Source organism: Abramis brama, assembly GCF_963993115.1.
Source record: "Abramis brama genome assembly, chromosome: 1".
Classification (NCBI taxonomy): Eukaryota; Metazoa; Chordata; class Actinopteri; order Cypriniformes; family Leuciscidae; genus Abramis; species Abramis brama.
The window spans coordinates 39568519-39595805 of record NC_139963.1 but is presented as its reverse complement, the minus strand read 5'-3'; the positions used below and the strand labels follow the sequence as shown (position 1 = coordinate 39595805).

General features: G+C 38.8%; 2 protein-coding genes across 5 annotated transcripts in view; both read right to left on the bottom strand.

Moving 5' to 3' along the window:
• Window positions 1-182: 182 nt before the first annotated feature.
• Window positions 183-24685, bottom strand: kank2 (KN motif and ankyrin repeat domains 2). 2 transcript variants are annotated; one of them, XM_084113645.1, is made up of 13 exons: window positions 24590-24685; window positions 16632-16717; window positions 11506-11568; window positions 9918-11288; window positions 8765-8977; window positions 8562-8667; window positions 7206-7946; window positions 7030-7117; window positions 5626-5845; window positions 4546-4688; window positions 4257-4457; window positions 2372-2470; window positions 183-2293 (listed from the first exon to the last, which is right to left on the bottom strand). In XM_084113645.1, the coding sequence occupies exons 3-13, from the start codon at window positions 11549-11551 to the stop codon at window positions 2246-2248; spliced, it is 3276 nt and encodes a 1091-aa protein (XP_083969771.1). In that variant the 5' UTR covers window positions 11552-11568; window positions 16632-16717; window positions 24590-24685; the 3' UTR covers window positions 183-2245. The 2 variants fall into 2 exon arrangements, with proteins under 2 accessions (XP_083969771.1, XP_083969770.1); XM_084113644.1 differs by lacking the exon at window positions 24590-24685 and adding an exon at window positions 16802-16927.
• Window positions 24686-25408: 723 nt separating this feature from the next.
• dock6 (dedicator of cytokinesis 6) overlaps window positions 25409-27287 on the bottom strand; it is a 54138-nt gene continuing 52259 nt past the window's right edge. For all 3 annotated transcript variants that reach the window (XM_084113484.1, XM_084113485.1, XM_084113486.1), the window contains one exon: window positions 25409-26802. In XM_084113484.1, coding sequence (XP_083969610.1) covers window positions 26760-26802 — 43 coding nt within the window. In that variant the 3' untranslated portion in view covers window positions 25409-26759. The remainder of the gene's footprint in view (window positions 26803-27287) is intronic.

The window sequence follows — 27287 nt, the reverse complement described above, 5'->3', positions numbered from 1 at the left end:
CTGCGCTACATCTCCCACAGATGGACTGAGAGCCGTTTCACCATCGCTGTATTATTGCGCCCTCTGGCGTGCAAAAAAAGGAAAGTCTGTACAACGGACACATTTCTCTTTTAAAATGGCTGCATTGTCCTGTAGCTGCATAACGCTTATAACATTAAATAAATACTCCATTCCAAGCGACACACGTCCTTCTATCTAAATTTATTTCCCCTCAAAACTAGGGAAACAAACAAACAAAAAAATGTAAATGTGTGAGCACTTTTCATAAAGGTACATGACCAGCAAATGTGGCAAAAGATATACAAAACTGTGAACAGATATTACAAATTTTGAAAGATATTCAAAGAGTGTTAAATAAAACAAATACAAAAGAGTATAAAACTAATTACGTACTAAACTAGTTATATGAAAGCATGTGTGGGTAAACCAAAAGGTTCAATCTGTCTTTCAAATTAAACAAAGCTCTTCCATTTAAAATATTAAAATCCAACAACTTGTGTGGTTAAAAAAAAATTCTATAGTCTTTGCACTAAAACTTTGGAGACGATATATATTATTTTCATTTTGGAAAACATCTTACATTCGTTGTAGACAATACCGAGCCAAATCAATCTGTGCTCAGCCAGGACCAATATGTGCATATATAATGTGCACAACATCTGGTCTCATTCACTAAAAAAAAAAAAAAAACTCACATACATGTACCTTCATATTTCCTTCACTGGCTATGTATCATTGCAACTGGTAATTTGCAAGAAAACAGATATTTAAAAAAAGAAGAAGATTGTATTAGCTCCGCAACATTATTTTGTATTCATCAGTATTGTTTTTGGAGAGCCCTTGTTCAATAAACCTTCAATATTTTTTTTACATTAACAAAATGACAAAACCATGCAGTCCTCCACAAATCAGAGTAAACAAAGTACAACCTCAATAGACCATAATACTGCATCAGCTGTGAACAAACCTGGGGTGGTAATGAGAACGGGTCACTGTGATTTTCCCAAGTAAGACACGTTCCTGGATCAACATCTTTGTTGATCCTGGAACAACATTCCAATCAACCAGTCAGATTTGCAATAAAAGTTTACAGTTAATGTCAAGTTCAGGCTTACAACCAGGGTTAGGTGTTTCTACATCAGTGTTATTCACCATAATTTCCCTCTGATTTTAGTGATAAATTATGGGTAGGGTTAGGTTTAGGGGTAAGGATATGGTTAGGACTAAATTTTCAGACAGGAATGTTGATCCAGGAACATGTCTTCCTTTCTCTGTCCAAAAACATAGTCCTACCCCTATCCCTACCCCTAAACCTATCCATAACTTATCCCTAAAATCAGAGGGTCATGATATGTGACTAAGAATGATGTATAAGCCCTTAACCCTGGTTGTAAGCCTAAACTTGACATTACCTATATATCCCTCAAATCTGATTGGCTGATTGGAATGTTGTACTTGGTGAAATCATGTTCACCTACTGGGAACATGTACATCCAGATGATTTACACAAGCCTAAAAACAGGATGACATCTCACCATGTGAATTAATTCAGTAAAAATGCTAAAATATCATCACAAGTGTATTACCTGTAAAATATAGTATTACAAATCTCCTAGAGAAGTAAGTGGTTTCCCATTGTGGGGTGAGACAACTGCACTGTATAATCAAATATTGAAAATCACCATGTAAAATCTATCAAACGTCATGCTGAAAACAGCTGCTGTGGAAACTCAAAATGTGTTTTTCGCAATAGTAAAAACCGTGAAAGGACACTTGATTAAGATAAACGTTTTTTTTTTAGTTGTTTGCACAATGCTCTTATAAATGTAATCAGTTGTTGTTTGACTATGACTGGATGGTTGTAAAAGTAAATGCACTTTTATAATTTGACTGTACATGGTAACACTCGTTTCATGTCAACAAATGGACAGCTAGATAAATGATATTGCTATTAAACGCTCGTTGTTATTCTTATTTGAGTGGCACCTATTTAAATGAGCTACAAAAAGGAACAGAAAACAACAGATAAGGACCGACGGTGCCAAGTGCTACTTCCTTTTTAAGAGTGCACAATTTTTATATCTATAAAAGTTGTACATGCTAAATTGTGGGTACACATACTGTACACAAACACACAAAAACTCTCAAACACACACACACACATACACACAGAGAGACAGTGGAATGGACGAGGAACGTTAGCTGGAAGAGTTGACATCAAATTCATGGCATCCATTTACTTCAGTTAAGAGGAGGGAGGAGAAGATCCCAGAATAGGAGACTTTGGTGACACCTGTTGAAAAGGAAAAACTTTGTAACTCAACTCACTCACAGGGCAGATTAACTGTGAAAACAGAGCATGCACACTTACAGGGGAAGGTGGCTTAGCGAAATTGAGGTGCGCATACAGAAGCACAGCGATGTCATTCTGACTGGCCTCCAGCGCAATGGAGAGAGCCGAGCTGCCATCCTGTAAACCAGCAGCAGAAAATACACAACATTTAGTACAAGCTAAATAGAAAGTTTAATGAACAAATATGAGTGTCTGCAATAAAGTAAAAGGGGTAGCACTTTACAATAAGGTCCTATTAGTTAAGGCATTACCTAAAACTAACTAATGATTAGCAATAGATTTGTTAAAGTATTTATTTATCTTTGTTAACATTAAATTAATAAAAATACAACAAAATCATAGATAGTTCAACAGCAGCTGCAAATTAAAAATGAAGGAAGACCACATGCCTAAGTTGGACAGAGGCTACAGCAATCCACTTCACTAAATGACAATTAGAAAGATGGATTTTGATATAGTATATATTTGGAGGTGATATAGGCTAGGTTTGGCTGTTTATGTAATTTCACTAAAAGTGACTTAAAGTACCAATTTTAAAGCAGTTCAGAAAAAAAATCCTTAGGAGGGGATCTCCAGACCGCTACAATTTAGTGTGTCGCCTCTATTTTAAAACCCACCAGCTGCCACTGACTTAAATAATGTATTAGTAAATGATGAAATTAAGACAAACTAAGATTAATAACTGTTTTAGAAGTATCCGTCATTGTTAGTGCAGTTAATTAATGTTAACGAATGGAACCTCATTGTAAAGTTTTTCCGAAAAAGTAAAAATCTTTTAAAACTCTTGTTTTGGCAACACGTGGCAAGTTCTTAGAGATGAATTCATGTTGGTTTAATTATTATTATTATAAAAAAAATTTATACCATCAAGCTAAAGAAAATAACATACTTTCCTTCCGCTTTGAATAAGTTAAAAGTTTTAAAATATATTTTAAAATATAGAATTTATTTTAGTTTTAAAATAAAAAATAAGCTTTTTTTTTTTCAAATTATTAATTCATAAAAATCATTAGGTTTTTTGGGGGGGTTGTACATGTGAATTTTTACAACCTTAACAAACCTTGCCTTGTCGTAAAAAACAAAACAAAACAAAACAAAACAAAACAAAACAAAAAAACACAACTAACTATCTGATATAATAACTCTTTCCCTGCCATTGACTGAATTTCCCAGCTATCCATGTTTTCACTGTTATACGGTAGGGGGCGCTATTACACATCTTCTGAAAGAGTATAGAGTCTCCAGTCTAGATCCAAAAACAAGCGAAGATGAAGCAGAAACAAGTGATAGAAGATTGCTTGCTTACGCACATGAAAGATAACGTGATTATCAAACATTAAACAGCATATAAATCAAAACTGCCAAATGTTACTGAATAAAATGTCGACCCAGGACGAGTTATGGGACTGTGAAGCTTCGGGAGTGTTCATGGACTCGATCTACTCCATCTGATCATCGTTCTGAATCAAATCTGGATGTAGTCTTTGACAAAAACGCAATTTTCTCAGCCTTTTGTTTTTTGTTCTAAATGTTGTTGTTGTTGTTGTTGTTTTTTTAAAAAACAAAACAAAAAAACATTCAAGTGTTGCTAAAAAAAAGAAAGAATGCATGGAGCTAGAATTTTTATTTATTTATTTAAAATCAGAAGCCCTATACTTTCTTTTTATATATTGTACTTTGCACTTTGATTTGGCAGATAAACATATACATTTATAATATAATTTTATTCAAATTACTTCATTGTTTATTTTTTTCTAAGAAATAATAAAGGATTATGCTTGATAGCATACCACACTTAAGTAGCAAAATTGGCAAAAAAATGATATAATGATAAAAGATAAAGAAGAAAGACAGAATTTAATAAATGATGGTATTATGCTTGATAAAACAAAGAACTAATCACATTATCAGTGAGCGTGGCATCACAGCCTGGCACAGACAGCAGCTGCCGCACGATATCCACGTGACCGTGTTCACAGGCACACATGAGCGCTGTGGAGCCGTCATCATCACGCAGGTTCACCTGGGCTCCACAGGACAGCAGAGCTTTCACCATGTCCCCTCTGCCATGACTGACCGCCAGCATCAGTGCCGTCTGCCCTGCCTACCACACACACATGCATCAGTACATTACAGAGCACACGGTGACTGACACATGTTGAAGTGTAGTGATTGACCAGAAGAGGGCGCACCTGGCTGGCTTTGGCATTGACGTCGCCTGTGCAGAGCAGCTGGAGGACGGTTTGAAGGTCACTGTCAGAGTTGAAGGCAGCCAGAGCTGTCAACATGATAGCCGTGTAACCAGCCTTGTTCTGCTTGTCAGCATTACAGAGGCCTACAAAAACAAGGACAGCTGATAAATAAGAGGTACAGATATAGCTCTGTCACATGGTGAATAAAAGGTACGGACATATTTTTGGCCACAAGTACACTACTGTTCAAAATTATGGAGTCAGAAGGATTTAAAAAAACATTTTTGTATTACTTTTATTCCGCAAGGATGCATTAAATTGATCAAAATTCAGTTTCAAATAAATATTGTTCTTTTGAACTTAATAAGAAATGTTTCCTGAGCATCAAATCATCATATTAGAATGATTTCTGAAGGATCATGTGACACTGAAGACTGGAGGAATGATGCTGAAAATTCAGCTTTGCATCAGCGGAATAAATTACATTTTAAAATACATTAAAATAGAAAACAGTTATTTTAAATTGTAAAAATATTTCACAATATTACTGTTTTTACTGTATTTTTTTTTTATCAACTAAATGCAGCTTTGATGAGCATAAGAGACTTGGTGGTTTAGGTCAAATTAATTTACTGTAGTATGTTTAACTTAACTATTACATTTGTCAAACTGCATTTTTTTTTATGTTGATCCAACTTAATTATTTTTCTTAATTTACTGAGGTTTAATTACTGTCAAATATTACTCAATGAGTGAAGCAATTAAGCTCAGCCCACAACAATCATAAAGCTGCCCACAGTCTCAGCACAAGAGCCACTCTTCAGCACATTACAGGAACTCTGCTAAACGTCCAACATAACTGACATTGAACACTAACATGTCTTTTCCTTTACTGAAAAACACACTAAAATGACACCTAATCCCTAAATTCTCTCTCCTAATGAAGTCCCTAGCAAAGCATGCTGGGAACTACAGATCCACTGCTTAAGGAGAGAAAAGACGTAATGTGACAAAGCACGTACGAAAACAGTGTGTCAGCAGCAGTGAGCATTGCTCGGAGATGTGAGGAGCGTCACTCACCAGTTCCCAGCAGCAGATTAACTACAGGGAAGTTGGAGTGAGAGACAGTGTAGTGCAGAGCTGTGTTTCCGTTGCCGTCAGCCATGTTGATGACAAACTCCAGTAGCTGCGGGGAAATGGAGGCAAAGGTGTCCATGTATGCCTTGACAACTGCAGTGTCAGCAGCCTTATGACAGGACACTCTGAGCCACTCCTGCAGCACGCTGGTGTAGGCCGTCCTCTGTCAACACAAGACAAGACACAAACGGCTTTTAATGCCCTGTCTTGCCATAAACAGGTCATGTTCAATCAATGGAATTGAATAACTAAGGTGAAGTGTGTCATTTCTGCTGCACCCAAATGGAATTGCAAAAATAACTAGATTTTTTGGGATTTTCTTTAGAAATTGTGGTGGTGCTTGTCCATGCACACTTTGCCACCACAATGTCGGAGCTGGAATTACAACTGCCCAGGTATTGCCTCAAGTCTGTATGATATTCTGATCCCAAGTTTATTTTTAAGATATTATTTATGCCTGTCGCACAAAGAGTGTGGGACGTGGTCCATGGCAAGGCTTTAGGTGGGAAGTACTGTAAAATGAGCAATAACAATAGTGATGTTTGCCTAATATTTTAAAAGCATCACAGAGCACAATGGAAATGATGCTGTTGGAGATACGGCAAATACTAGGGCCCTATGAAATGATTTCTTTATGATTTTTTCCAAAATTCTTATTTCTATATTTTTCTGGTTTCATTACATTTTAATAAACAAAAAGCAAGTCTAATCAATTGAATTGATTTAAATTTTTCTGGATTTATATTTAATACAAATGTATTAGCAGAAAAAGGTAGTAATTAAATGAAGGCATAATTCAATTAATCTTTTAAAATTTTAATTAATTGAAAACTTAATTCCTTTTTGCCAAACAAAGTGCTGCATAAAAGAGCTTTACTGTTCAAATGAAAACAGGGACTATAACTGTGTGATATTCCTTAAAAAATAACATTTAAAAAAAGAAGTATTATTATTATTATTACACTGATTAGCACATTCTACTGTACAGTAGTAATGTACTTCTGCCACATTCTCTTCAAGTTAAACCAAATTTAGATTTTGAGGGGGTTGTCGTGAAGACCTTTGAGCTTCTGTGTGTATATATGACATGACAATATCTCGATTTAAGTGTACAGCCCTAAATTTGCCATATCCTGTGACATTCCACGTTATACTGTAAATTCCGTTTTATGACTGGATTCTGCGATTCCGTCCACGTTTTTCCACATTGTAGAAATCAGAAAGTTTCTAAGCAACATAATTACATACTTTACTTCCAAACGTTTAAAACATCTTAAAATATATCTTGAAGATATGAACTATGGCATCCGTCATTTATAATCATAAAAACACAACTGACGAACATACCGCGTCTTGATGGCTAAATGCATTTGGTTCGCTGAGGGCCTTCTGCAAGGTGTGGAGAGCCGTCATGAGACTGCCACTCAATTCCAGCCTGAAAACAAGGAGAAAATGCTTGCCAACTTATATAAATCAACAGTGAATCTCATAATAGCTTGTGTCACTGATTTGAGTCAAACTACCTGCTTGCTTGTTTATTAGTGGGGGTGGTGCTTGCGTTTGCTGCTGTATCAGTGGCGGAGGATATGGCTATGTCCTGTTTTGCTGAGGCATCAGTAGATTGTGAATGCGTTGCTCCTTGTTGGGAGGTGAGGTCAGCAGTTTCTGATTGGCTAACATCTTGCTGAGGTTTGGCACCGGTGGATTGTGACTGAGTTGTCGTCTGTTGAGCAGCGAGGTCTGAAACCTCTGGCTGGACATTTGAATCAGTGGCTTTGGATTGCTGCACTGCAATGCTGGTGGATGATAACTGGACAGAGTTTTGTTCAAGAGAAACGGCAGTGCTTTCAGAGGTATGCGCTTGAAAAACGCATTTGAACTCTGTGGACTGAACGACACCCTGGCCGTAAGCCAGGGTGTGGTCTGAGACCATGGCGGTCACTGGCGATTGGCTCACACAATGCTGTATGTCTGCCTCTGCTGCTGGTGACTGGGTGACCTGTTGCTGGGTAGCTGCATCCGTGGCATGTGATTGGCTGGTGCTTTGCTGTGCTGCAGTGTGATTGGCTGGTGGCTGGGCAGTGTTTTGCTGAGGTGTTTGGGCATCTGCTGTCTGAGAGGTGGGCTGCAGGATGCAGGAGGTCACCTGAGATGGCGGTGCCACAGAATCCGGCAGTTTCTCTGTAGCCTCGTGGTATTCGCTTGCATCACTCTCATCTTCTGAACTTTCCGAGCTACTCTCTTCAGAGGATGTCGATTCGTACCTGCAGAGTACAATAGTGATGTTTTTTTACTAGATTGCGGCAAAATACTCACGTAAAACCCTCTGATCTTATGAAATGGATCCTAAATGGATAATCTAAACTAGATGTGTAGTTCCTGATTGAAGCAAAAGTGTTGCAAGGCAGCAACATAATAGATTCTAAGTACTTTGCAAATGACACATTTTTGTTTTTTAGTTTAATCTAAAACTTCTTAAAAAGTTTAAAGTTTTCCAAAAACCATGAGTAATTAGCACATCCACATTAAATTATCCACAAAAAGTCTGAATCCGGAGAGAAAAAAAAAAACCTTAACCAAAATGTTTGAGAAATATTCTCCTTAAAGGGTCATGAAACCCTAAAACACATTACTTGAGATGTTAATAGATATGTATAGGTTGCACATAAATGAAAACAACGATATCACTCGTTATGTTTATTATTAAAGGGGGAAAGTGGTTGTTCTTTTCATTTTACAGAGCCATTTCGTTCTTCTGATTGTCACAAAATGTGAGGTAGAGCAAAAGATAGTTCAATGCTAATACTGTTAAAACACAAACAACTGCAAGTCTGCAACATATCTTATTGTTTATTTAATAAACATAATTTTGTATTTACCCCCCATTGACTCCTATGAACTGCAGGTTCTTTTTAGTGGACGGAGAGCCAGGTTCCCCATCAGCCTTTCTCTTCATGATTGACCTCAGTGTGGACTGAGGGGAGGCTGGACAGTACAAACAAAGTGGACATCGTGAGAATCACTACTTTAAATATATGGAAAATGTCTGATTCATTGTTATCACCAGTTACTCAAAGCGAACCTGGTTTTGATGGATCGATTTGGATGGCTTCTTCTGCTGGTTGCTGGTAAATATCTCCTTCATTTAGCCGTTGGCAGACAGCAGACACTTGGCTGCACTTGGTCTCCATAGCGGTTGCCTGGTTGGTCACTGGCACTGATTTGGACACTTCGCTTCTCAAGACCTCCCGCACCTGCTTAGAGCTTATTGCAATGGGAAACTCGCGTGGTAATTCTGAGGACAAAACAGAAACAGTCTAAATTAGCACAACTGCTAAAATAATTTAAGGAATGATTGTTTGATCTGTGGAACATAAAAAGAAGAAAAAAGGCAGAATATCCATGCTCCTATTTTCAATACTGTGAACGTGAAAAAGAACATGGGTCTAACTCCAAAAGTGCCAAAAAAAGCACTATAAAAGTAGTCCAACTGACTTAAAGGGTTAGGTCACCCAAAAATGAAATCCTGTCATTAATAACTCACCCTCATGTTTTTCCAAACCCTTAACACTTTCGTTCATCTTCGGAACAAAAATGAAGATATTTTTGACACTAGACTTTCAATCTTCTATTGGTTACACGTCTTCACATGATAAGAATTAGTCAGAGTTCACCTAACTTGAACTTTGCAATGCTTTGAAATTCACATAAGCTTGTGTTTCCGCTGTCCCAAATTTACTTGTGTGTGGATGAAAGTCAAAGTAATGAAAAGTGTAGTATGACTGCCCCTTTATGTGCTATTCTGATGCCTTCTAAATCCATACAACTACTTTAAGTAAGCATTAGACCAAATTCTTTTGCATTTTCAAACTGGCACAGAAAATGGCTACGACATGCATCAACCAATGATGTTTAACCCTTATTACTTTCAATCATATCTGAATATAGGTATGGTGTCAGAACACTAATATAGGCTTTTATGATGCTTTCTTTGTAATTTCAGGAGCTAAACAGTATCTGTCCCAATTTACTTTCATTGTAAAAGAAAGAGCAACAAAAATATTCTGCATCTCTTCGTGTTCCATTGAAGAAATCGATCAGTCAATCGGTTTAGAATGACATGAAGGTGAGTAAATGGTGAACAATCCCTTAAATAGTTAAAATGGCACCCAAAAGTTTGTAATTACATTTGTAGTGTTTATGTTGTTTTCAGTAGTGTATCATTTCATACACACCCTCTGCTGCTGGGGACTCTGCATGTCTTCTGTGGGACCCCTCCGGTGCAGACACAGGCTGAGCGGGAGAAGTGCAACTCTGGGCTCTTAGCAGCTTCCCCACACCCACCACTGTGGGCTGCTCCAATGTGTACACTTGGATCCCCACGGTCCTCTGCTGACGAGGTTGCTGGGTAAAACTGACAACAGTGTGCAGGCCGGCACCAGCCTGACCCTGCTGCTCCTGCCAGCCGAGACTAGTGGCTCTCACTGCATGGTCTACCTGAGGGGAAAGAGCCTGCCTCTCGACTTGCTGCTGAGCGCTCTGTAGCTCCTGCATCGTTTCCCTCAGCTGAACTTCTAAAACCCCCACCTTAGTCTTGAGGGCTTCAGTTTCAGGCAGAAGCCCCAAGTCTTCCTCTCGCACCCCTACTCCTACTTGACGATAACTCCTTTCTTCCGCCTCAGGCCCCACACCGACAGTTCGCACCTCCCGCCTTGCACCCGGACGAGCTCCACCGACAATTACTGTCTCCTCGATTTCACATCCTGAGTCCTGGAGGGAGCCCGGAGTGCTAGGTGAAAGACTCCCTGTAGCTCTGTTCGAGGCTCCTGCCCCGTTTCCCGCCTCCTCCTCGGGTATGTCGATGTAAAGGTCTCCTCTTGGACGGCTTCGACTGAACCCCAGCGTGTGGCCCAGGAACTTCTGGCTCTTTAGTTGCACACTGAGCTGCCTCTTCTCCTCCTGAAGCACAGATATCTTCACTTGCAGCACTGGGATGGTCTTTACCTGCTCCTCCAGCTCCCGGATCTTCCGCAGGGCGACGGCCATCTGCTCCCGTACGTGCTGCAGATGGGCAGGTGTCGGTGAGACGGGTGTGGACAAGCCAGAGCTCATTGGCGTATAGGAGCCACCTCCCTGGGCACGATTGAAGCTGTGCGCACTGGACAGGGAGGTGTTGGAGCCGGCAACGCTGTTATGCATGCTGCCCAGGTTTGAGAAACGACGGCCGTCCTTCTCCTCCTCCAGCTTGCGGCGAGCATCCAGCAAGGTCTTCTCCACGCGTGCCGTACTGAAGTTGGGCCGCTGTGTACTGTGGAAGCCCGGCGCACAATAGGAGTATGACGAGTGGCGGCTGTCCATGCTGGCGTTGGAGCACAGCGACTCAGTGGAGGTCCACCAGGAGCCTGTGTAGCCGTAGCCACGTGGAAGAGAGCCGTAACGTGGGCGCCGCTGCACTGGCACCTTCTTAATAGTGTTTCCTTTCTCAATATCATTGACATACTTGAGGAAGTCCAGGTCCAGACGGTAGCCGTAGGGGGTCTCTACTGAGTATGGAGCCTCTTGTTCCTTTCCATGCAAGGAGGGGGGCGCTGGGGGGTTAATCTTCCCTAAGGACAGAGGAAACAAATTTAAACTGCAGGAAATCTTAGTCTAATCTCAGAATCAGACAACAGGAAAAAGAATAAACTTTACTCTATGATCAGATCAAGGATTTACTTTACTAGTTAGTCTCTTAAGTGCGGATGAACAAGGGAAAGGATAATGGAATCACAATATATAAACATTACATTATGTGCAGTATACGACTTCAAAATGGGATCTTACCAGGAAAACTGGAGTCCATATGAAGCACCTGAGCCATGATTGTCATTCACCAGCCAATCTCTCCTGCATAAGAGAGATATCATAAGTATTTTCCCATTGAACTCATGAGATTTATGGCCAGCTACCAGACCTCACTCAAAATTCAGGTCACAATGAAATCACTATTGACCCATTTTTAATGGGATATTGCAGTATTTATTATAAATGATCTATCCATGCACCTCGTGCCCTCGTGAACTTGATTATCACGTGTTCACCGGTGCAAGAGTGGAACAATAACATTTCCCCTCCAGCAACCTGTCACTCACATGAGTAATACCCAACAGCAACAATCCAACAATCCAATCAATTCCCAATGGACAAAATCAAGTCCCACCTGAATTTTTTTCATTTCGGTCATTTCATTTGAAAGTTATTTCACATTTAGTGTTGGGGGTAAAGCATTGCAAGTAATGCAAGTTACATAATCAGATTACTTTTCAAGTAACTAAATGCACAACAAAATATCTGAGTTACTTTTTCAAATAAGTAACACAAGTTACTTTGTTTTCCCATGTACTGACTGACAGTTCTTCTGTCCTCATGATGAGAGAATTGTAAGTGCAGAGATGTTGTGTGTGCTGGTCAAACATGATGGTTATTGTAATTCTAGACTAAATGTGAGTATTTACTCATCTCACTTGCACAAAAACATTCTGTATTTCTCAAAATGAGTAAAACCAGTAAAATGCAAACTCAGAATATTATGCAAACCTGCAATAATTAAGTGTTAACTTACACAAATATACTTTATGGATTTAATCTCACTTTATTAACCAATGTCTTTGCTGCTGACCTTCGATGGTCCAATTCAGCCATACTAATAAGCAAAAATGACTTCAGATAAACATCACATTTGTGTTTACATTTTTATTTTTTTTATTTCTGAAGTAATAGTGTTGAACTTTCCTCAGCAGCAGAGCTGAAAGGTTTGTTTGAGCTGCAATTTTGCATTTCCTTCAGCCCGAGGCTTATTCAGAACCATATGAATTTGAGGTTTATTCAGACACTTTTGGTGTGAAAGAGCCAAAAATATAACTTTTTTGTTATTAAAAAATCAAACAAGCAAGCACAGCTTAGATAAGGAAAAGTAACGCAAAAGTATGTGATGCATTAATTTCCATAAAAAGTAACTAAGTATTGCAATTACAGTAGTTACTTTTCTAGAGAGTAACGCAATATTGTAATGCATTACATTTGAAAGTAACTTTCCCAGACACTGGTCACAATAGGGAAGAAAATACTTTATACCGGACACTGCAAAAACAACAGACGGCTGCAGTGACAAGCGCTTGTGTGAGGGCGCTATGAGATATTTAAAATAATACAAAGACATTTTTACGGTCATAACTTCTAGAGAAAAATGCCATACATGCTGGACAAAGATGAAACTTTCTAGAGCGCATGTGTCGACCACCTGCATTTGCGCACGCTATCAAATGGAGTAGGCTATACTTTGAAAGGTTGCACGTTCGACTGTACACATATGCTATAGCGTTCTCGTAAAACAAACTAAGTATACTTTGGGCTTTAGACTGTTCGGTTTCTGTTTGTTCCTAGTTCTCTTGTTTGGCGGAGAGGGGAGAAAGAGGGGAAAGTTTTCTGGCAGGCGACAAGAGAAGAAAGAGTGTCTAGTTACAGCCTTATTAGGAATCATCTGAATACGCTCTCTGTGATTCTCAGAATTGAGGTAATGTAAAAAAACACAGAAACAGGCACTATTGCTCTGCCTTTCTCTCCCACACTTTTTCCATGATTTTTATCTCCCTTTCTCTGCCTATTTTTCCTTACTCTGTCAGCTGATGATCAGGAGATAGCAGCTGACCTCTGCCGGCTCTTTCTTCTTCCGCTCTCTAAGTTGCCTATTGCACCAGAAGAAAGGAAGTCAGCCTTAAATCAATTAGATAAAATGAAACTGATGCATTACATGTATAGGCCTTTCTATAACTGTTTTTTCACTATCTTCATCTGTTTTTTTTATGTCCACTCAGTATTGCATCTTTCTCAGCTAATGTGCCTTTTTGCCAAAGATTAACTTTCTAGGTCATTAGTTAGTGTGTGTGTGTGTGTGTGTGTGTAGGGGGCGGCAGTGCCATGAGCTATCTCTGTTCCCAACATTAACAACATATTAGACCACAATTGGGCTTCGCATACATATAGAGAACTGCTGACTGCTCCAGTCATTTCGGTTCATAATGGGAAATTGCTTCACCCTTGCTGCCTCACACAAATCTTTCCCCTCTTTCTAATCTCGTGACCCTCTCAGTCTGTTTATGTTCTTGCCTGCTTCAGGGGAAAAGTAGGGCATACAAGACTGACTGAACTGATTTGGTATTTTGTAGATCTTAAGTCGACAAAATGAGCTCTCTTGCCCACTATCCATCCTGTGTGCTTTTGCTCACTTTCTTACACTTGAAAACTCACTAATTTAACAGGCCTCTCAGCTGCTTCAGCTGTTGTATTTGTTTTCTCTTAATTATATTGAGGTATCTCTACCATCCAGGGTTAATATGTTAAGAACAACAAATATACTAGTTTTCACTGCAGTTTCACCTGCTTCATTTTAAAATGTATCAGCATGTAATAGTCATGTGGGATCATTTCAGTGAATTTTTCCATTGCAACCATGCATTTTCAGTGAAGTATAGTTTCAAAGGTTTGAACGATTGATGAACAGTTGGAAAACATGTTTAACCAAACAGTCCATTAAAAGGCAAAAGTAATATTAATATCAATTTTGTACTAAAATTTTTAAATAAATAATTTCATATTTTCCTCTTTATATTATAGACTATATTTATTATTTATAGACTATTATAGATTATATATATTTATCATGTTTAACACATCACATACTTTTATTAAACTTTTGGGGAGAAAGGTCCCTTCATTTAATGTAAATGACAGGGGTCAATGCAGAATGTTTAAAAAAACGGCACTTTTACTGTTAATGAACATCTCAAAGAGCTATTTCCACCTGATTTAGCCAATGAAATTAGTTTTATGGTTTGTTGGTTTTATTCAGTGATGTTTAATCATATTTCTGTCTTGAAGAAAAACAGTTCATTAAGATTTTATTAAAACATGCAGAGATGCTTAAGTGGTCCGTGTACCTTCTGATAATTTTGTTTCTCGTTTTTGTGATTATTATTCTGTTCGCAAAACTGAGGAACAACTGATGAGGAACAGCTGAAACATGGTTTTATGTTTGGTTGACCAATCAGTGGAAAGAGGCGTTTAATTCCCACCCATGCGGAGGTCGAATATTCAAGCCGTTTATACATTTTAGTTTTATTGTGTTTCCATTTGGTGAATTAAAACAAAGTGTGATGAAAGCGGGGAAAGAAAAAAAAACAGTTTATATTAATGAGAAGGGTCGGAATATGTGATAAATGAGCTGTCTCTTATTTTCCCGTTTTGAAGACAAAAACGAGAAAACAAATTATCCGAAGGTACACAGACCTCAAGTCAATAGCATCTTAATTAGTGGGTTTTTTATTCCCCTGCCACAGCCACAGATGAATGTTGAGTACGCTTGAGAAAATGTTAGGGTGTGTGTGAATGTGAGCGCTAACACACAGATTTGTGTGTGTACGTGTGAAAAGTGAGTGTCAGTGCTATGGTGAGTGCTGACAGTTGATGAGCCATAATTAGAGACTCCAGTAAAGGCACACAGCATGACAAACATCCAGCCCTCAGCAATGACGTACAAACTTCTCTGTCTCTTTCGCTAAGTCAGAAACACCCTTGCTCTCCTCCAACCAGTCTCTCACTCTTATTTCTCTGCTCACCAGCGATTTCAACCCGCGTTTTTGAGACTATCTTTGGTTCACTGCAGTTTTAAGGAGAAAATACTCAGCAATGGTGTAGACTTATAAATTTGTACATGGTTTGTCTTAAAACATATTAAAAACACCACATAGACCTATAAACAACTTGATTTTAACCACAGGGGGACTTTCATTCTCCCATAAATTACGGAAATTTCCGTCAATAGCAGGGGAAAGAATGAACATTATGAAGGCACATTTTACAAAGGGCCATTCATATTGCATTAAGTCAGTCAATGTCGAAACCTAGTGTTCCTGACTCATTTTAGTGCTGTGCCTCATGCTCCCAAACAATCCCCGTCTCCAGCCCACCACGTTCACCCTCTGCTGCCGAAGAACAGGGCTTCACCGGCTACTACTGCGCAGAGGCATGCGTGCAAGTGTGGCGGTGACCTTCCTCCTCCTCTGTCTGCACATAAACACTGTCCCATTGAGATGACGGTGAACAGAACACAGTGTGCCCCCCTCCCCGGCAGCGCCCTGCCATTTCTCAGTGGCATGCTGATCTCTACCCTCCTCCAGAAGGAATGTGTTGCCCTAAACCCATGCCCTTCACTCCATACCTCTCTCCCAACTTCCCTCGTTTTACATTCCAGAGCAGCGGAAGTTGACATCTCCTGCCACCAGGGTCTCCCACACCCACCGCCACATTATTAAGATTAGCAATCGAGGGAAAGTAGGGAAATCTTATATCGGCCCACAATTGGTGGCTAGGAGGAGTAATTTCACCATGTTCGTGGAGTCGGGAAAACAGAATTCCTCAAAGCCCGTTTAATATTATGAAAACATGTCAAGGAGAATGTCTGGTCATCAGTTTCACTCAAGCAAGCTTTCTGAGGAACGGATAAACATTGAGGGTTTTTTGGGTTTGATGCTTCAAAGGTCCCTTTATCACTGTGTGAATTTCAAGGTCAGTTCGCAACAAGCTGCTTAATTTTTCTTGGCTATGACGTGGAATTTGGGATCCTTATCTACAAACCAGGAATAAACTGACTCCTTAAATTCAAGGGAGCCGCCTGAGTAATTTGTATCTTGTCTAAAGACAGCAGTTAGAGTTAAATAATTCACTGTAGAGGTCTGTGCGATATTCCGGCCCAATTCCTGCCTGCAACTTTTGCATTTTGTCCGGATCCTGCTGGCAAAATCCATCAGGTAGAGATCTATGGTGATTTTACAGTGTTTTGTCCTTTATTCTTGTCCTTGCTCTTGCATACAACGGAAAAACATGAATGCAAGAATGCAGGACCTCTAACTCACTGTGCTGCAATGATGGTCTCTCTTCCCCGACCTCCTCGCTCTCCTCTTTCGATTCCTGCGACGCTCTTATGGGTGCCACCAAAATCCTGAAGGGGAAAAAAAGATTTATTTAAAAAACAACTCAAATTGTGACTAACATGGGCAGATTCTTTGTATGATTTCGGTCGCACCCTTCGTTTCAGACCCTCAATGTCATCTCGAGCACCAGAGAAGCCACTCCTCATGACGACTGCTGATCCAAAAATGCCTCTTCTGTGAGAGACTAATTCGGCTTGGCTCTGTTGCCTACCACCACAACACACCCTTCATATCCCTTAACCACAACAACATGTTACTTGGCATACCGTCCTGAGCCTGGGAAAGCTTTGCGCTGTGAGTGAAGTTTTTTGGTCCGGAGTACTACCGAGTCAAACCCAGAGAGACAGACACACCCCTGCCGGACACCAGACGGCACCCAGAAACATTCCAGAACATCGTGGACCTTCACAAACACTCCTACACCTTAAAGACTTCCTCAATGGCGGGGCTCAATAACTTTGTGGTTAAAAATCTACATGACTGGAAAATTATCCTCAAAATCTCATACAGAAGTGTCAAGTGCAGGTTCTTCTAAAGCTCAACAATGACCAAAATGCATTTCTGCAGTCTTAGTGGTGAATTGATATGTTTTTATAGAGTAACAATGTCAAAGTGGGAACATTAGGTTACATTGTTCCAACACTTTTGTCATGCCAGTATCTAGAGGGGGAAAGAAACAGAGCTTTATACAGGAGTGACAGCCAAATCACAAAGAGCCATTCATTCAGCCTCAAACTCCACAGCTGGTTCTAATATAGTGCTGGGAGGAGCATGGGGAAGAGAGAGATTGCCTTTAAAACACACGTAATGCTTCTCATTTGCCCACTGCTGAGAAAGTCCCATTCTTTCTGGAAAACAAAGAGAGAATCTTACTGTAATCATAAACTGGTTTAGCGTGCGGTTTCTTTTCCTGGATGTTCTCACTACTGGTTTACGAGTAAATATGTAGTGAATTTATGGACATATTTTATTTGTCTTTGTTACATTATATATATATATATATATATATATATTTTTTTTTTTTTTTTTTTTGTGGTCAAAACAGTTAATTTTTTTTAATTCAAAATCTAAATTACATCTGGAAATAAACAAAGTCTATGTAAAGTAATGAAACAAAAAAGTAACCCACTTTTTGAGAATGGTTGTAATGCATGAATGCTGTGGAATACAGACCTAAGGTTGGTCTCTTTTTAAGGAAGACACTCAGCAGATTATTGTCAAAGCAAAAATGTTATAGTAGTTTTTATTTGTGTATAATCTTTTATTATACACAAAATATGTAGGCTATTTTACAAAATAATTTTACTCTATAAAACTGATATAAAATCAATGCCATATGTCTAACAAAGTTATGTTCCAAGTTTGACATTCCTATAAGATTTTGTTTAGGCGCTGTACCAAAAATAGCCACTGGGTGACACCTATATTCCATTGAATTGGTTTATGCGTTCTCCTGTAACAAATTAATAAATATCTGTCACAATATCACTTCTATCACAAAACAGTTGCCAAATATGGAACCTTGAGTCTCAGAACTTTCCGACAATATGTGTTTTGTCAAGATTAGAAAAAATGTTGAATATAAAATAGTTTAAATATATTTTTTAATATGAAACATGAAACGGCCACTATTGGGAGGAGCATGCTAAAATAATTTAAAGTACAATTTCCATGGTAACGCAATGTCAGATTTCAAAATGTTTTTTGAGTTTGAAATTTTGAGTTAAGCTTTCGAATGATACCTAATTTATGATGATTGCTAAAATGTGTGATATATAGGCAATAAAAAAGGCGCCAAGAGGAAGCAAAGAAACAACTCAGTTCAACTTTTCACTGTAATTGTTACATAACATTGTAATTGTAAAATGATATACACAATCATCCAAAAGATTGGGGTTGGTAAGACTGAAAATTCTCTTATGCTTACCAAGGCTGCATTTATTTGATCCAAAATACAGTAAAAACAGTAATAATAAAATACTTAAATATTCATTGAAATACTATTACAATTTAAATAACTATGTCTTCCATTTTTGATATATAAAATGTAAAGTATTTCTGTAATGGCAAAGCTGGATTTTTCGTGCTCAAGAAACATTTCTTATTATTGTCAAACAGTTGATTTTTTTCAGGACTTTTTGATAAATATAACGTTCAAAAGAACAGCATTTGTTACAGCATCTTTTGTAACATTATAAATGTCTTTACTCACTTTTGATCAATTTAATGCATCCTTGTGGAATAAAAGTTTTAAATTTCTTTCATAAAAAAAAATTAAAAATCTTACTGACCACAAACTTTGGAATGGTAGTGTAATTAGCAAAACTAAATCAGAAAAAAATCTAAATATACTGCATTTTTACAAGTGGTCTCAGACTGTACTGTAAATACAGTAGACCATGCTGTAAATCATGTACATATTTAATGCCATAAAACATACTCTAAAGTGATTTTTAGTGTTATTTTGAATAGGCTAATCATGCACATGCAACAATAGCTTACTTTGTAGTGACGCTCAAAAGATTGACACCTAAAAACTACACAATTATGTCTAGGGCCAACAATACAAATGTCCCCTTCCAACCACACATGAAGCCATACAATGTCAAGCACATACTCAACAAAAGTTCACAACCTTTAGATAGAGGAAGATGATACTGTGCACTGAACTACTTGAGGGTAGTTATAAGGGTAACGGTCCATTGAGAAGCGTTGCATATGTGTACGAACAGCACATGAGTTCAAGTTCAGAAAGAGTTACAGGAAAGGGAGCTGCAGTTCCCCAAAGACCCAGAAACTAGTCGGTCACTTCCTCCCAGCCGAGGAGAAGGGGAGACGTAAAAATTAGGGAGGGAGAGAAAAAGAGAAAAGATTACAAAAGTAACAGAGTACAGAAAATTTAGCAGGAAGGAGAGCAGAAAGACACAAAGGGAGTAGGTCCAGGATGGACACCAGGAGAGGCTAAAACAGCAAAGGGTGATATTTAAATGGAAATGTCTAGAGCAAAAATACTTTAGGCAAAGGCAGCTTTGAGACTAAGAAAGCCAGTGTGAGTCATTTAAAATTCCATTGGCTTTACGTTTTGTGCTCTTTGCTGACCATATGCGGCAAAAAAAAGAAAAAAAGAAGCACAGCAGGACAAAATGAGGCTTAAGGAAAACTTAACTAAGTCTCAGACAGGGGGTGAAAATGTTGCGATCAGAACAGAGTCTCGAGTCTGTTCCAATCGCGATTGTATTCAGTGCATTCCTCTGACCAGTCAAGAAAACATACGAGACATAGAGGGAACTGTGCCGTGTCTTTGAACTAGTCTTTCAACAACTCTTAATGCCCGTTTACACCAAGAACAAGAACTATAATGTTAACTATAATGATAATTATATTAGCGTCAAGTCCCCCTGTGGTGAAAATCAAGCTTTTAATGTTATTTATATGTTTTTAATACGCTTTAAGACAAACCATGTGGCAAATTCACAAGTCAACACCATTGCTGATTATTTTCTCCTTAAAACTGCAGTGAACTCAAAAACGCGGTTTGAAATCGCTGGTGTTTCTGACCAATCAGGTCAACGTGTGATCGTCAACGAGTGGATCTCTGAGCTGGTGTGAGTGAGTGGAGGCGGGGCTCATTTGCATATTCATAGAACCACGTATACTAAATGAGGCAAGGGTGTAGAGTTACATTCAAGCTATTTTAAGGCATGAAGAATGTTTTCAAGGAAAAAACATTTAAATATGTAATTTTGGTGATCAAAGATGAGTTTTAAGGGATACAATTGTCGACTAAAGGCAGACTTAAAAAATAACACAAAAAGAAATCTGATGCAACATGAGCAGATCTAATTGTAATGCCACAATCAACACTTTTCATTCATTTTCAAATTTCACATTAATCACGACTTGGTTTAATTAGTTTAATTGCACAGGGCCAATTTTTGCCCTCTTATCTTGAATTTGGGAGGCATTTTTGTTCATTTTGGTGGCCCCTGTTAATTTCTGAGGCCTTGTAAGTCTAAGCTGTTCTGTGAGGAATACTTCTCAATTGGTGGTCCAAAGCTGTTGTTGTGCGAAGAGATCCTGTTGATAGAAGAATAACATGCAGAACTCTGTGAATCGCTGCACTCTTGTTTTGAGGACGTTTTCGCTGGGTTAGGTGTTATGTAACGGACCTGCTATCCATGTATATATGGGGTGTATCAATGCTCCAACCAGAACCTTATGAAGAATTATGACCAATGCTGGAAAGCGTCCACATGCCCTGCACATACAGGGCTGTTTTTTACATTAGGGAGTGGTATGGAGAAAACGACGGCATCTACAGAAACACCACAGCCTGAAGCCAAAGCTCAAGGTCCAGGGAGGGGCTTCTCCCCGCTCACGTTACCGCCGGAGCAGGAGCAGAACAAACACACGCCGCGACGCCATTGGTCATTGTGCTGACCTCTGACAGGAAACGGCCTGCGGGGTGGAGCTGGGCAACAGGAATCACCACAGACATCCAAATTTACCCCTCCAAATGAGAATTAACGGCAAATTCCTGCGAGATCCAGGATTACGGGTTATGGAGAAGCTGGGGAAATATAAATGCTTAAAAGAAGAAAGAGACAAACAAGAGAGACACTTTGTAAGTGTATAGTGTCATGCAGAAGCAATCAGGTCATGAGTATGTTAGGAGTGGCGATTCATCACTGTGGTCGGGACAGCTGTGGTGGGGAGAATTTAGGGGTTAGTCAGACTCTACTCGCTAATGTAAACAAAGAGTAAGGGAAGCAGATTTCACGGGGAACATTCACAGCCTCTGCCATTTCCAGGATCAAGCTCTCTCGTGTGTGCACTTTTCCAGAGTGCAACTGTGGAATACATCCTGACAGAGCTGAATATAACGTTACTATGAAACGACGAGTGTGCTTTGAAAGTGTCGAAGTTTGTGCAGAACCTTTGCTAGAGAGTTCATTGAGCTTTTCTAGGTTAGACGAGCAGTAGCACACACCCCAGAACACATGCCCCACACATGCAGCAGACAAACACTGAGACACACCTTCACTCTAGGGACGAAAGTCTGTTCTAAAATTTCCATCCTCCCCTTCAGATTAATGTCTTCTCTGGATGAGAATGCTTCACTTTCTGGTGGGCAAAAAAATGAGACGCATACATTGCACAAAGGAGCAAGTTGCTTCCAAAATTACTTGTGCAATCCGCCATATTACAACATGTTCTAAATCGATTATGCCTTAAAGTCGGGATGCAATGGAAGTTGCGATTGTCTTTTCTTCCCTATTGATATGTATGAAACCTTGAACAAGAAAAAAAAATGAGGGCGGGACTTCATCATCAGGGAATCGATTGGATGGTTGTGGTTTGCCATTACTACGATGTCATGTGAGTGACAGGTTGTCCCGCCCTCGCGCCAGTAAACACATCATCAGAGAAGAGAAGAGATGAGCTGCAAGATGGAGGGGAAGTTATTTTTGAAGATTGCGAGGGCAAATTAATAAAAAAATAATAATGATGTGCACGTAAAAAATATTTATAATAAACACTGCAATATTCCATGAAAAAAACAAACAACATTTTGATATAATGGTGACTTTAAGCTAAATGTAAACAAAACTGGGGCTTTTTTTTTTTTAAAGGCCATGTATTACTCCACAGCAGACACTATGATATCTGGACAAAAGTTGCAAATTAGTATGATTTTTCATGTCCTATGCCAACAAGCAGGTTTAATTTGAATCATTTTAGTATGGTTAGAAATTCTGTGAGCCTTGACACAGCTATGGTTTGTGCCGCATTCGTTTGGTGGATGTGGATTGTATTTGGTATTGGTCTGAATGAGATATTTGTGATAAATTGTTTTATTTTCATTTTAGAACAGGGACAAAAGATACAAATTTGCCTATAGGGTTACCTCTAGCTCATTTATAGTTATGTTTCTGTTGATTAATGTGCAAATAAAGAAATACAATAAAAAATAAACATTCAGCAAACAGAATGATGGTGACTGTTTGCATGCTTGATTATTGTTGCCATTGTCTACAATGAATTTAACGTCACATTTAAAGTGACAGACATATTTACACAGCTATCAAGCAGAATAACGCTTGTTGAGGGGAAGTTAAAGTGAATGTGACAAGCCATAAAATTGCTGAGGATCATTTTTAGATACAAAAGGCTGCCCACTTTCGCAAAGATCCGTGTATAGAAATAATGGAGTTTTGCTTCAAAGCATCGGAAGCATGTCCTAAAATACCTCAGGAAAACTACAAATAGACATAAATGAGAAGACAATTGCTGCCATATAGTGGCTATAAAGGCTATAAAATGAATGTGGAGAGCAAAGACGGGTGTCTGGCAAATCTGAGCACAGTTAGAGACATGGTCTAGTTACTTGGTGGATATTTGTCTGAGATTACTGTCTTTACTTAAGAAAAAAAAAAGTATCAATACTGTCAAAGAGAAACCAATGAGATCCCATTTGTGATTTTTCTTTCCTATGGGGAGGCGCGGTGTCCTGGGAGGATGTCATTGTCAACAATTGAGTGACATGCTGAGAAACATCAACAATTAATGGAAATTAAAAGCGCTCGAGACACATTCGCGTAGTCCTGTGGCTTAATTTCATTAGTCTTGCAAACAATATTAAGACGCCCAGCATGTGGTCCACCGTGCAAATGGGGTTTATAACCGCGCATTCCTGCGCGAGGAATTCCACGACTTCACCCCGCGCGCCAAACGACGCGCAGAAGCGGCGCGGCGCGCGCGTCTCAAGAACTCCAGAGACTGCGCACTACGACACGACTATACGAGCGCGTGTTGTAATCACTTCACAACCTAAACGAGGTGTTAGTTAAACATACGACCGACGAGAAAGAATGAAAGTAACCCCCAAAACAAAAACAAAAAGTCGCGTGGCGTGACTGAAACAATAGCCAACACTAAAAACCCTCAATGGCAGTTTCAAATACGGACTAAAGAAATTACTTTGCAAACTACAACTAAAACTTAAACCGGGTTGAAAATGTGTCATTCCATTCTTTTTCACAAGTTCTACATTCCAAGAGGTGTTCCACGATCAGTAACATTCTAATTTAAATTAGAATACAGACTTGTGCAAACATTAAAACGCACGTGTTAAATAAACCAAGCAAATCAAGGCCCATGAATTCAAAGCCAAAGTGATGAACATCTGGAAGTCATGAAAACTCAGCAGTCCCACCCTCTCCCCAGAGTCACAGCAGTCACGGGGCTTTTATTTAATGAAGAATTTACCCCAAACCGCCATCAGCACTCGTTTAACCATCATCTCCGTCGAGTCCATTTAAATGATACGATTACGAGAGCAATATTCAGAAAAAACGCATAAAAGGTGTTTTATGTCCAGATTTGACTAACAAAAAAAGCGCGCGCCCGCAAACGAACTCTGCTTTTTATTCAAAACAAATGCTTTCTTAAACACTTCAATCAGTTTACCATATTCACAATGAATTGAACAATTCTACACGAGTGTATCTGAACTCACACTATTAAAGGCATTGTGCGCACTTCCCACGAAAGATGCATGCGGTTTAATTTCCTTATGCCTATAATAATAGAAATCAACCAATAAAAACGAACGTTGCTTCTTTTTAAATGAACGCAACCTAAATAATTCATAGCCTATAATAGCAAGGGTAGCCAGTTTTAAATGGTGAATGTGAATCCCCATCATGGTACCGTTACTTTGAAACTCAAAGTAAAATCGAGCAGCACAAAGACTGAAGCATCACAACCAAGAAAGCAAATGGAAAATGACAGTGTACCCGTATACTGTATAATTGCATGATTTTTTTCTCATAAAAAGCACAAGGTTGAGCAGACAGCATGTGTGTATTGTCACCTACCCCCTTCCAGTCCCCTCAGTCGATAAGGCCAGCAGTCTCACTGACAGAGACAAAAACACCGCAGCCAAACCATGAAGCGAACCCCTCCCTCTGCTCTTAAAGAGCCAACGCGTTCATACCTCAAAATTCATACCCCATATTTTCTTCCTCAAATTTTCTCTTTTTATTTTTCACTTCAAAAAACCTCGCAATATTGAGCTAATTGTTTCAGTATATCATTAGAGACAACATGATTGATCATGCTTATTAAATACAATAGACTTCAGGAAACATATTGAAAATCATTCATCAGCATTTAATTAATTTTGAATGCGGTTACACCGAATCGCTGCATTGAAATCTGTAATTAAATAACGCTACTGATTATATGCTGGGGCATGACGTCATAATGACCTCACGTCATGTGCAGACGGCGATGACGAGCTCATTCATCGTCCGTATGGGCTGGAAAGCCGCATTATTAACAATATTAATTTGCTATTAGGTCACAGATGGACAGGCCCGTTTTTTCTTTGTCTCGTTACATGTCAATGACACGTTGACCATATGGTGGTCGTTTTGAGAAGCAGACAATCAAGCTGTGATGAGATTAAGAGCTGCATGTAAAAAGAAGAGGCTTCGAACCTTCAAGCATCCAAAAAATATATGAATGAATATTTTAAAAGAACATTAAATATTTAAAATATATTTACTGTATAGAGCATATATAGTAAATTATATGATTTATATTTATGTATATATAATACACATTTATTATTTACCTTTAATGTGTGTGTCTATATCTGTGTTGTGAGATAAAAAAAAAGCTGCTACGAAAAATTTAGGAGAAATTTCTTTTAATATAAAAAGTAAAATTGGAAAAGAAAAAAAAGACAAGAATACAAATAAATAAAAAAAACATTTTGGTAATTAAAAATACAGTATTTAGACCAGCAGTTTGCACAGTATAGTGTCGAGACAGGCAGTAGAGGTCAAACAAACATTAGAATAGTGCAAGACGGATATTACAGCAGTCCAACTATGGTAGGAAGGTGAAAGTATTGCTAATTCAGGACAATAGCTACATTCAAAAAACATTTAATCTGGTATCATCACAAAATGGTAACATCTAAATAGTTCTCCTTTTTTTTCCAGTTTACATACTTGTGCATAACATGGAGAGTATACATTACATTAATGTGCATTTACAATAACATGAACATTAAAACGCCTTCGTGTCTGAAAGTAGGATTCGGTGCAGAAGTGGCAGTCAAAATTCAGAGCAGTCAGTGCAGAACGTTAGTGTGCTCTTTTGTTAGTGCGGTGTGGAACTTTTTCCACAGTAAATGACTATATTAATGCCTTACGCTTCCCTCCTCTTCTTCTGTTACCTAAAGGGACACACATCCAAAGAATGATCAAGGGATCTCCACTATACACTCGACAGTCTTGAAAAAAACCCAGTCTTTCTTTGCTCATCAACATCAGTGCTTGAGCCAACAGCAGAATTAGTTTTAAAAACAGTTTGCGTAAAGGATGTGATAGATTTAACGCGTCTTGAGCCGGTCTCTGGCCTCAGCCTGTCAGCCGTTAGTCTTGGAAAAGACATGACATAGAGCTTTCACAAACACTTTAATCCACTGAGTGCAAGCAGACAAATCAGACAGCGCCACAAGGCTTTATGTGGCAACACGTTCTCTCACACACACACACACACACACACACTCACTCACTCACTCACAAATGTCTGGAAGGACTGTGGCTTGTATTGCTGCCCTCTTTCTCACACTCGCACAAGCGCACGAGACGAGAAAGACAGCACAAACAAACAAAAGGAGGAAGTGCAGGGGAGCATCTGAATGCTGTGTGCTGGGTATAACCTAAAATTACCTCTGCAGTTGAGAAGCTCATTTTTCTCTACTGATGACTAGTTTGAGCAGTTATGCTGCTGTGCCCATGAAGATCATAATGACTCTGTTTACAGCAGATAACCTCTCAGAGTAAACAGACTGAAGAGAGAGAGAGAGAGAGAGAGAGAGAGAGAGAGAGAGAGAGAGAGAGAGAGAGAGAGAGAGAGAGAGAGGAATGTGCAGTGTGTTAGTGTGCGTTTGGGGGGGGTATGGGTGTTTAAATGATGGAGCGGCAGATCACATCTGGTTTTACATCCACCCGCGCTCAGCTCCGCCACACCTCAGCACTCCACCCGCCGAAAACTGGACCGACTGAGAGAATTCCTGTAAAGATGAGCAAGAACAGATCCATGATTTGAACAAATCCCCTCTGGTGACTCACGGTGGTCATGGCTCTGACAGTCAGTAAATATTCACTACAGGATATGTGGTTTGGATGGGGGAAAAACAAAAGACACCTAACAGAACTGCCTATTATTTACTCTTAATTTATTATTATTATTATTATTATTATTATTATATATGCATTTAACTACTTATACACATTAATATTAATTTATTGAATGTAGAACTGTATATTAGTATGTTGCCTCAACAGTGTGTTTCTGTTATTTAAATTTTATTATGTTAATAATATTATTATTTATGTTTATATTATTATTGTCATTACATAAGTTTACTTGATATTTATTCATATTTATTTCTGTAGATGCAACTGTATATTATTTAATTGTCTTAAAAGGTAAACAGACAACTGCTTTCACTCATTTTACTTTAATTTATTACACAATGTTGTTTTACTGTATTAT

Bases quoted from the DNA above. Each gene is read 5' to 3' on its own strand.
- kank2 (XM_084113645.1), bottom strand. From the start codon at position 11,551: ATGACAATCATGGCTCAGGTGCTTCATATGGACTCCAGTTTTCCTG. The intron at 8,978-9,917 runs GTGTGTATGAAA...TTTTGTCCTCAG, and splicing joins AGAGTCCCCAGCAGCAGAGG to AATTACCACGCGAGTTTCCC. The intron at 8,668-8,764 runs GTTCGCTTTGAG...TGTACTGTCCAG, and splicing joins AATCGATCCATCAAAACCAG to CCTCCCCTCAGTCCACACTG.